Source organism: Neolamprologus brichardi, chromosome 9, assembly GCF_056152115.1.
Source record: "Neolamprologus brichardi isolate AB-2024 chromosome 9, ASM5615211v1, whole genome shotgun sequence".
In the NCBI taxonomy this organism is placed as follows: Eukaryota; Metazoa; Chordata; class Actinopteri; order Cichliformes; family Cichlidae; genus Neolamprologus; species Neolamprologus brichardi.
The window spans coordinates 14,558,171-14,569,214 of NC_142112.1; the positions used below are offsets into that span (position 1 = coordinate 14,558,171).

Here is an 11,044-nt window from a genome sequence, read left to right on the forward strand (position 1 = left end):
TGCTCGCACATGCATATTCTGAATATAGTCTCTGTTTTGTTTTGCTCACTGTGGAAGGTCTTTCAAGGTCACAGTAGTTCATGTAAAAGAAGTTGATATTTTCATGTAAGCAGAACGTGACTTTTTGAAATTCAAATGAAAGAGGTGCTTTGACTCAAAACATATTGCAGGCAGATTTTCATGCAACATCTCTTAAACTTAGAAAGTTCTCTTTGTACATTTCTTTACAAATCTTTATTTCCTTAAATCCTTATTGATACTTTCTCATGTGTTTCAGAAACTTTGATGGCAGCAGCACAGTTGACCATGAGTGGTGTCACAACTACCAAAGGCTTAGTTATGATTTTGCTGTCTGCTCCATCTTTCAAGTTCACTGATAAACAAGGGCGAACTGGTAAACTGACTGTTAACTTTCTTTTTGTTGTTGTTGTTTTAATAAAGAATGTAACTTTTAATTAACCACCTTTACCATTAAATCATGACCGTCCGATCACTGGTTAAGCTTTTCTCCTTACTTTTAAAATGCTCATTTTGTCCCAGTTACATGTTTCACATGCATGTTTGTTGACGTTCTTTCTGGTTTTGCAGGAGGAGCTGAAGGGAAACGTTGAAAAATTACAAAAGGAAACAGCAAGAAGGAAGGTGAGTCTGTCAATGACCATGTCGTGGACATGGATGTTGACAGACTCCAAACAGAAAAACATGCTTTGCTATGACAACCAAAACAAAAAAACAATTTCCCATCATACAAAAGTCTGTTTGCACTCTTTACGCTACATACTTTTGTATATTTTGTTACATGAATTTGGTTTATTTAGACAAAGCCTATGTTCCTGCTGTCCTTGATGTTGTTAAACGTCTCATGGATCCTTTGTACGAACTTTTGAAGTCAGTGAAATGTTTTACATCACTGCTTACACCAGTGCTGGATTTAATGGATGACCTATAGACTTTCGTGGGAGCCGGCAAGGAGTACATGAATAAGTACTTTAAGACAACAGCTGCAGAAATCAATGACAATGAAGAGAAACTACGCAGAGTCATGGCAACACTAACACAACTAGAAAAGAATAAAGATGAACTGTAGCATATTAGTCAGCGTCTGTCTCTGGTAAATGTTCTGTGAAACATCTCTTTCATACTGTGCTGCTTCTAAATCAAAGCTAACTGTACACTTGATTTATAAACTTTGATGAGAAAAAAATATTTTCTTTCTTTCTTTCCTTTGTTATATCAGGTCTAATGCGAACACAAAACACTAAGCTGAGATTTTCTCTGTTTAGAAATCACATTAAATCTGACAGTTGTTAATGATTCAAATGTAGAAACACTTTTATGTGAATAAAAACATTCAAACTGTTATTATTGTGTGCTTTTGCAAATTGTGACGTTTGTAAGAATAGAAGCGGTGGCTGATTGTTCTCTAGTGTTTGTGTTTGGATCAGTGTTGTTAAAGTTAATTGGAAAAAAGTAATTAGTTACTTATTACTCATTACTTCTCAAAAAAGGTTATACCGTTACATTACTGATTACTTAATTTCAAAAGTAATTACTTACTTATTACTTAGTTACTTTTTGATACACACCTGAATACTTAATAAAGCAATAGACCTTTCAGCCCAATTCTATTTTTATGCATAATCCATCATATAAAAATTCAGTCAAATGGAAAAGTCTCTTTTTAAAAATTGTTTTATTATTTTTAATCTTTTAATTTTAGGGAAATCGCATCAAGCAAAAATGTAATTCTATACAACCGTTTTTGAAAAAAAAAAACTATTTGAAAAAATCTATTTTCACCTGTTTAGCAGGAGTGGGGCCGGTGGTCATATCAGTGGGGGGATCCGGTGGTTTCTCTGTGAATTTCAGTTCCCATGGCAGCGTGCTAGGTGCTTGTTCAGATTTGAAGTTTAATTTTTCACGTGAAAAGACCCAGGAAAACCGAATTAACGATAAAAAACAATAACAAAATAATGCTGAAAACCGATAAAAACCCTGAAAACCATACGTTTCACACCTGAGCCTCAACTCTCGCGGCCCGGTACCAAACGACTCACGGACCGGTACCGGTCATGTTAAAAGATATTTTTCTCAGATCATTGTTGTAAATTGTCATAATCCCCGTGTTCTATTTAAGACTATCAGCTCTACTCTAAACAACCCTGAAAGCCTCTGCTGACACATGTAATCAGTTCCTTTCTTTCTTTGTAAACAAGGTCGAGTCTGTCAGGTCAACAATAGTACTTCCTACAGATGACCCATCAGTGTTTATTCCATGACTGTAAACATGTTTCCATTTGTTACTTCAGTCTTTACTCTGAAATACAGGAAATGACATCATGGCTCAAAATCTTTGTCGTTCAACCAATTCTTTATTTAACTTTTTTTTAAACTTTATTTAAGAACTTTATTTAACAAAATACAATCAATAAAAACTTGAGAACAGGAAACTGACTTTTCATCCAACCATTTAAAAAAAAAGGTAACCACTGAACACAAACACTACAGAAGAACAATTTATAAAGATTAAAATTGAACTACAGGAAGAGTTTGATTCATAGCCTCATTAGATCTTTAAGAAGAGCCGATCTGAACTCTGTGGAGCCTGATCTCCAGGGTTTTAAGTTGGACTCTGAAACCAGAAGAGGATGTTTCTCTCTCTTCAGATTCACTGTCGTCCTGTGATGGGAACGATTTCAGCCCTGCGTGATCACGCTGATGTTTGCACAGAGCAGATAATGAAGTGAATGTTTTGGCACATTGGTAACAGTGAAACAGTTTATTAGTAACGTGGGATCGTTTGTGTGCAGAGTATGAACTGAGATTACTGAAGCTCTTGTCACACTGCTCACAGCTGTAGTTTCCTTCCATGTGTGTACGTTCATGCTCATTACGACTACCTGAACGTGAGAAGCTTTTGTCACAGTGTCTGCACTTGTATGGTTTCTCTCCTGTGTGGACTCGTTTGTGTGTTTTAAGGTTACCTGCAGTGGTGAAGGATGACCCACACTGATCACAGAGGTGCTTTTTGACCCCACTGTGAAAGAGTTTATGTTGTTTTAACTCAGTTGATGTGGGGAAGCTTCTCCCACATTCTTTGCAGTATTTCAGTTTGTCTCCAGTGTGTTTACGTTGATGTATTTTTAGGCTGGCTTGCTGACTGAAAGTTTTTCCACAGATGTCACAACGAAAGTCTTTCCTACCACCACAGCGATGACAGGGTTGAGAAGTGGATCCATCAGTGTCGCTCTGCTTCTAAACAAAGACACAAAGACAGTGTAAGTCAGTCCTTCAACACTTTTATCCTGAACGTCGCCTGAAATAAAGAGCATCTCTGCAGACGTCCAATTACATTTTACTGTTTCAAATAACACACTCAGTTTACTGGGCTACAATAATTACAATAATACCACCATAATACTACAGTAATACTTCTTTAATATTACAGTAACATCTGACTTACACTTAAGTACTACCACACTAATGTTTTTAGGGTACCCATGGTAAACTACTGTAACACTGCAATAATACTAATTTAATACTGCATTAACAACACTGTAATTGTGCAGTTATAACACTCAGCTGACCAGGATACAAGGAAAACTATTACCCCCAATGACACTGCAATTATAACATCAAATGGATATTTTAACACTAATGTTTAAAAGTACTAAAGCCATATGTAAGCAATGATACTACAGCTGTAACACCATTACGTAACGATACAACTTTGTTAGCCATAAGAGAAGATTACTAAATGGTTTGGTTTTGTACTTATTTTATGTTTTATTTTATTCTATTTACACCTGACAGAGGAATGAGCCGCTGTAAACCAAAGGCCATTTATGCAGAAATAATAACACCATGATATACCACGAAGCTGCCTGAAGATTAAATAACATCAACATATCAATTTTCAGCATTTTCAGTTTTTCATGATCGTGTAAACAAAAATCATAAGTGAAATGAAAATCTGAGTAATGGCTCAGAGCTACTCTTCGGTGCAGTAGAAGTGCTAACATGCTAACACAATTTAATGAGCAGACTTGTTCCAAACAGTCAGACTGAACTTACAAGAGTAAAATATAAATACATACCTCGCAGTAACTGCACTTGTAGAGTCTCTTTCTGGTGTGGATCTGTTGGTGTTGTCTCAGGTGAGGAGGTGCTTTAAAAGTCTTCTCACACAGGTCACATTGATAAGGTCTCTCCTCACTGTGGGTAAACATGTGGCTTTGTAAGTGTGCGTCTGTTGTAAAGTATTTGCCACACTGATCACACCAGTACACATCTTCTCCGGAATGAATGCGTAGGTGTATATTTCGGCTCCATAGCCGGCTGAAGGTTTTTCCACAGATGTCACAGCTATATGCCTTAATTCCAGAGTGGGTAACTAGATGTCTCTGTAAGTGGCTACTGTGAGTAAAAGCTCTGCCACACTGATCACAGCTGTAAGCTTTAACTCCACTGTGGACGACTTGGTGTGTTTTTAGGGCATTCTTCCAGGAAAACGACTTTCCACACAAGTCACAGCTGAACGGTCTCTCTCCAGTGTGGATAAGCTGATGTTGTTTTAGTTCAGACTTCCAGGTAAAATCCTTCCCACACTCGTTACAGGTGTTTTTTTTCTCTCTCTTTCTTCTGTGAGGTTTGTCGGCCTCCTGAGAGCGCTGATTTCTCGGTCCATGTTGGTCCTGCAGTGACAGAGATACAAACAGAGGCAGTGAGTGAAATGCAGTCATTGAACAAACAGAAGCTTCAAACTCCCTCCATTAACACTAGTTTTAAACCTGAAGGTGGAGTGTGGCACCAAACACCTTAAAGGTCTCTTATCCCCACCTACTGGTAGTAGTAACACATTACATCCAACCTGGTGTTAAAAATAATTAATCATTGTTCAAACAATCTAAAATCATGTCCATCTCTCCTGCTTGTACACAAATATTAATGCTAACACTCAGAATAGTAATAAATGTTTACTAGGTCTGTACTTTTTTATATTTCCTGTTGCTGTTTCCTATTTTAAATTTCTATAATTGTCTAATTTATTCGATAATAATAAATCAAATGTAACAGTTACTAGCTTGGTTCAGTGAAAGATGATGTCAGAGTCTGACTGTAACCTGAGGGTTTTTTTATACTTTTACTCGCTACATTAAAAAAAAAAATCTGTATTTTCTACTCCTTACATTTTCAAAACAGGCTTGTTATTAAACTGATTTGTATTACATTAGACTGCTGATTTATTGTGAATGAATGATATTGTTTTATGATGCATTATACTGCTGAGGTATAAGAAATACTGTTTTCAGAGAGTCATGGCCTTATTTGTCTGATTAGAAGAGAACAGAGCATACCGGAGAGGTTTTCTGCCCCATCTCATCAGGAGGAGATAAAACAGGGAGCGAAGGCCGTCACTTAGGCGCCGTAAGAGAGAAAGATGTGAATGTTTAGGTTTTATGACTAGGTGAAGGGGGGCTGAAGCTATAAGAATGTGAGAAACGCTAAGACACTTCGAGATCAGGCGGACACCCTCCCGCGCTCATCTCCCCTCCGGATGGTTTATGCTCAAAAGTGTTGAATTGTATGGAATAAAAGATTGTTGATTGAGCATTTATACAGCGAGTATTGTCCTTCCTTCAGCCCAAAGATCAAAAGAATTGGGAGGTTTAACAATGGACATGGCATGTATGATGCGGTGAAGGCATTTCAAGTGAAGCTGTCACAAATGCACCAGTGCAACCTGTCTCACTTTCCCTGTTGCCAAGTGATGTTGAACCAAGTCGGTGCACTTTGCTGATAAACTGAGCGCACTGAGTTCGCGGCGCTTTGGTGACTGTGAAGCACAAAAAGAGAATTTCGAGCTGCTTCTTTACGTGGAAACTGCACCTGTGCAGATTCAGATGGAGCTGCAGTGTAATGATACACTCAAGGCAAAGTACGACACTGAATGGCCCGCACAGTTTATTAGTTCCATTCCTGCAGCAATGCCCCAGCTCCGTCTACATGCAGCTCCAACCTTGTGTATGTTTTCATTTATTTTTTCTGGGGTTTTTGGCAGCATGTTCATATTTCTAACTTGCATAATTTTGACAGGATATATTTTTATGAAGATCAAAACATTTAAAGTTAAAGTTGATTTTTTTTTAAGTTTATTTATTCTGGAATAATATTCCTGTCTGTTTTTATTCATATTTATGTTTAAAAAACATGGTTTTAGTGTGTTCAATAAATGTTTATCTTGTTTGGCCTGCGACCTAAAGTGTGCCTTGAGTTTTGGTCCCGTGTGCAGTTGAGTTTGACACCCCTGGTGTAGAGGATGGAAGTCAGCCAGGACAACTCATGAAACATCTGCAGACATCTGGCTGAATTCAGTTGTGTACATCCACAGAGAGCAGCAGGTCAGCTGATCACAGCCTGTACATTAAGAAAATCGACTGGAGCTCTCAATAGAAATGATTGTGAGCTGTGACTCTTTTCCCCACACTGAGCCACTACAGCTGATTTTAGGGTTGAATCCTGCTGAATCCCACTTTAACCTCTTCCCTGCCCATTTTCCTCTTTAGAGGCAAAATCACCCTCTACAATGTAGGCATTGTATTATTACATGATTATTACATTACATTAATATAGCACAAGGTTTAGTTAGTTTTGCATAAAATATATATCAGTACTTCAGCTTTTAACCCTTTAAGAACTACCATAGAACCAAGTTTGCCAGAGCTAATCTTTATATTTTTACATGCCCTTAATGCCATTTTTAGGATCATTTCAAGTTGCTATACATCAATATGACCATTAGATCCCAAATCTTAATATTATCTATGCATTGAGTCCATAGTAACTACATAAAGTGCAAAAAAACTGCAATTAAATACAAAAATTTGTTTAAATCAGTTTTTTTGGTTCTGTTTCTACACCAGGGCTCGCAAAATTTCAAAATCCCTGGTAGCTCTTCGGGCAGGGACTGTTCAGTTTTTGGTAGCCCAAAATAAATTTAAGTAGCCCAAATAAAAAAGAGAGCAATTTTTTGATTGATGTTTTGTTTCCCTTACAATATTACACATTAAAGTATAATATTGTAAAGGAAACAAAACATTAATCAAAAAATTGTTGAAAAACAAATTACAACATTGTATAAAAATTACAATCATCAGCTCAAATACTTGGTTCTAATTGAACAGAAATTTCAATGAACTTGTAAGAACTGTGTAGAACATGAATCAGTCTGTGTCAGATCCTGAATTTGAAATTTCCACTGAAGTCACGGGTAAGAGGCAAGTGGAACCAAGATCTAGGCCATTTGCTTTTTGAAGTTTGCAAAGACTGCTAAATTGTGCCAGTGGTAGTTCACTCTTTGCAACATAGCACGCTGTTTTAAATGGATTTTCAGGTTTATTTTTAGTATGTTATTTGCAATTGGTGTTTGTTCCGGGAAAGATATTGCAGACTGAGCAATAATGCATTTCTTGCATTTCTCATGGGTTCTAATGGGGGCCTTTCTTAAAATGACTGGTCCCAGTAACAAAGGCGCTTGTCGACTCAGAAATCGAGGGAAAACCAACAACACACCCAGCAGAACATTATGTTATTTACACGGGTGCCCATAAGTGGTCCGCATGTGCGCATTCGCTGTCAAATTAAAAGACGCGCACCGGATAAGAAGTTGCAACGTGCGTTTGCGTCCATATAAAAGGCAGTGTTTTTGCCCGCTAGAGTGGGATTTTCACGACACATTCTGCACCACATCTCTGTGCGTTCATCATTTGTTTGAAGCCAGCTCACCTCCTGCAACCACTTTTCCGAGAATACGCGCTTCTTTTGTGGTTCGGACTCCTTCTGACATTTCTTTGGAGGTGGAGGAACACCAAAGTAATTGCTTAAAGGAGCTTGCATCGACATCTTTAAGAGTTCTAAACAAATGTCTGTCCTCCTCCAGAAAATCTTATGTACGCAAACACGCGTTGCAACTTCTTATCTTGTGCGCGTTTTTTATTTTGACAGCGAATGCGCAAAAAACAAGCGCAAATTCAAACACGATTTCAATATGTCTCATATTGACAGTGGCTCACCGATGCCAATGGCATAATTACCCAGCTACATTTCCGAAAGAATGCAAAAGCATTGACATATATTTTCCTTCCTACGATAGCCCGACGGGCAGGGCAGAGATAGAGTTTGGTAGCCCGACTGGAAAATTCGCTAGCCCCGGGACGTCAGGCTAGCGATTTTGCAAGCCCTGTACACATATTTCCAGTTAAAGAAATTTCAGAGGTTTATCCCTCAAAACTGTAAATGCAAAAAAGTTGCACATTGTTTCCAACCACAGGAAATTTGTTTTGAGTATTTTTGAGATTTTTATATACTGCAAGAAAAATAAAAATAAATATTACAATGCAAATTTGCAAAACAAACAGCATGTGCATCAAAATAAACTATTGCCAACAGTGCAATTTGAGTTCTAAGCATCCCAGAAACAATACAGAAAAGAATAAAGTCAAACATGACTTTTAAAAACACCAGTATAGGTATCCCTGAAGGCAGGTTTTGGCAGGTAAAGTCAGACATGCGATAGTTCCCGCTGACATCTATTCTAACGTAGGAAGTGTTATGAACGGCAAAGTGTGTTTCTGGTACGTTATGTTTTTTTTGCTGCAAGTGCTTTTTATGCAATTTCTGCAAATACATATGTGGAATTAAATCGTGACCAAGGGCAAGCTGATGGCATAAGATGTAAGTACAACTATTCCTAAATAAAATAATTGTGTTAGCTTAAGTGCAGTTCTACCGGGATTTTAAAATTGTTACGCAAAACGGAGCATTCCTGCTCCAATAGGCCTTAAAGGGTTAATGGAGTATTTCTTAACACTAGTATCTGTCACCTTCTTTGTCGAACTCATTGTTTTCTCTGCAGTGGCTGAGCTGAGTCCAAGTAGCTGAAATTTCCTCTGCTGCTCCGTCAGACTCTTTTCCCCGTGATTATTACATTACAATAATATAGCACAAGGTTCAGTTAGTTTAGCAAAAAATATATATCAGTACTTCAGCTTTTAATGGAGTATTTCTTAACACTAGTATCTGTCACCTTCTGTGTTGAGCTCATTGTTTTCTCTGCAGTGGCTGAGCTGAGTCCAAGTAGCTTAAGTGTTCCTCTGCTGCTCCGTCAGACTCTTCTCCTCCTGCTGATCAGCTGGGACACAAAACAGAACTTTGTTAGGCTCCACACTGCACTGAAGAGTCAAAGTGTCTCATATGTTCATCTGACAACACAAAGAACAAATTTTAGCTTCCTTGGGTGGACAACTTGTTTGAAACAAACACAAAAGGTTTGAGCACCGATACCAAGCAGTATGGCACACCAGTACCAGGAGAGCAATTTAAAATAAGCCCTGGCCAAGAACGAAAACAGAACAATCAATGGATTACAATGGAGAGTACAGTGTTTCCCAACCACTGTGCCGCGGCATATATACGTGTGCCGTGAGAACTGATCAGGTGTGCCGTGGAAGATTATCCTATCCGAGTGGGTTTAGAAATCTGAGCCATGATCTGAGTAACCCTCATCACTCAGTCACACTCCGATTCTCTACTTGTATCAAGTCCATTGCACTACTTTCAAGCATTCGGTCCTCTAATGTGCGCCTTCCTCCTCTTTGTATATACTCCTCTTATATGTTATTTATTCTTACTGTCTTGCTATTTATATTGTTTTCCATGCACAGTTGGTGCGGAGAACCCACAATTTAGTTGAATATGTACAAAGACAATAAAAGACTATTCTATATATCTTTGTTCTTCCATTTCAGTTTTGTTTGGAGCTTTAAAAGATCTGCAGTACTTTTAAATGTAATAAGAACACAGATCCCCTCTTAGGGTTCGAGGTTGTATTTGTTTTAAAAATGCATCTCTGGTATCTCTGGCCTATCATTATTATTTTGCTAACAGATAATCCGGCTCATTTACTGAATACTGATCAGAATTTATCAAATCATCTTTGAAATGATTCTAACAACACGCCTCTCAGAGTGAGGCCAGTTTTTACAATCAAATGCCCTGTGGGCCGACACAACTTTGCGCTGATAAAGGCAGCTGTTTTTTAGCCCGGAATACATTTATTTTTACCTTTCTTTTAAATGGATTTCATTATAGCACTTTTACCGCCAACATATTTGGATTTATTTTGGCGCTGTAAGTGGCCTTATATGGATGAAGGGTGGGGCTAGCTAGCTAGCTAGCTTGGATAGCACGCTGCATTCAAAAACTATGCAGGTGCCACACAGTGACACAGAGATGCTAACTAGCGCTTAGTAACAGACTAATAAAATAATAGAAACTCTGACTACACTTAGCTAATATAAAAGCTTTCTTGTGTTTTCTTCTCAGTGTTTCATTAGCATTTGTTAATATTTTCTTTTAAATTAGTTTATAGCAGCTTGACTTGATGTAGAGGCTTTTTCTTTCAACTGGTTCACAAATAACTGACAACAGAGACCGAGGAGAGCAACAGAAAACTTCACTCAGGAGCTAAATTCAAGATTGACTGAACTCAGATCAAAGTTACCTTAGTGCTTCACTTTAGATGCGGAAGAAAAATAAACGAAAACACAAACGCAATGAAGCGGGAACTCTGCGGCTTCTTGTTCTTTTGGGGTTTTCTTTGGGGGTTAGAGCTTAAAGGTGCATTACCGCCACCTGCTGGACTTGATGGTTCTTAAACTAAACTAGACATTTAAAAGTATTTTAATAAACAATAAAAACAAAGTCAAAATGTGTCAGTGTGTTATATTCATGAACATAAACATCAGATGGCTTCAGCTTACCCTCACCCCCATTTATTTAAGAGGTTTTGCACTCTGCAGGCCGCCACAGTAAATAAGTATGTGTTGTTTTGCCTGATTTAATAAAGGTTACACTGACTAACTCCTCTATCAGCAGATCCAAGTGTAGCCATAATTTCCCAGGAGGGTACTTGGGTTTGGAGTCACAGCACAGTTTTCAGATTTAATTAATGGGCTTGAGTACAGCCTGATAATTACAGGCATTC

At 37.9% G+C, this 11,044-nt stretch overlaps 1 protein-coding gene across 4 annotated transcripts; it reads right to left on the minus strand.

The window, feature by feature from the left end:
* Nucleotides 1-2,358: 2,358 nt before the first annotated feature.
* On the minus strand, nucleotides 2,359-10,632 carry LOC148101248 (uncharacterized). 4 transcript variants are annotated; one of them, XM_087845962.1, is made up of 4 exons: nucleotides 10,562-10,632; nucleotides 9,086-9,190; nucleotides 4,098-4,694; nucleotides 2,359-3,255 (listed from the first exon to the last, which is right to left on the minus strand). In XM_087845962.1, the coding sequence occupies exons 2-4, from the start codon at nucleotides 9,101-9,103 to the stop codon at nucleotides 2,575-2,577; spliced, it is 1,296 nt and encodes a 431-aa protein (XP_087702088.1). In that variant the 5' UTR covers nucleotides 9,104-9,190; nucleotides 10,562-10,632; the 3' UTR covers nucleotides 2,359-2,574. The 4 variants fall into 4 exon arrangements, with proteins under 4 accessions (XP_087702088.1, XP_087702089.1, XP_087702087.1 ...); XM_087845963.1 differs by lacking the exons at nucleotides 9,086-9,190; nucleotides 10,562-10,632 and adding an exon at nucleotides 8,883-8,966; XM_087845961.1 differs by lacking the exons at nucleotides 9,086-9,190; nucleotides 10,562-10,632 and adding an exon at nucleotides 5,358-5,414.
* Between the last annotated feature and the right edge of the window lie 412 nt (nucleotides 10,633-11,044).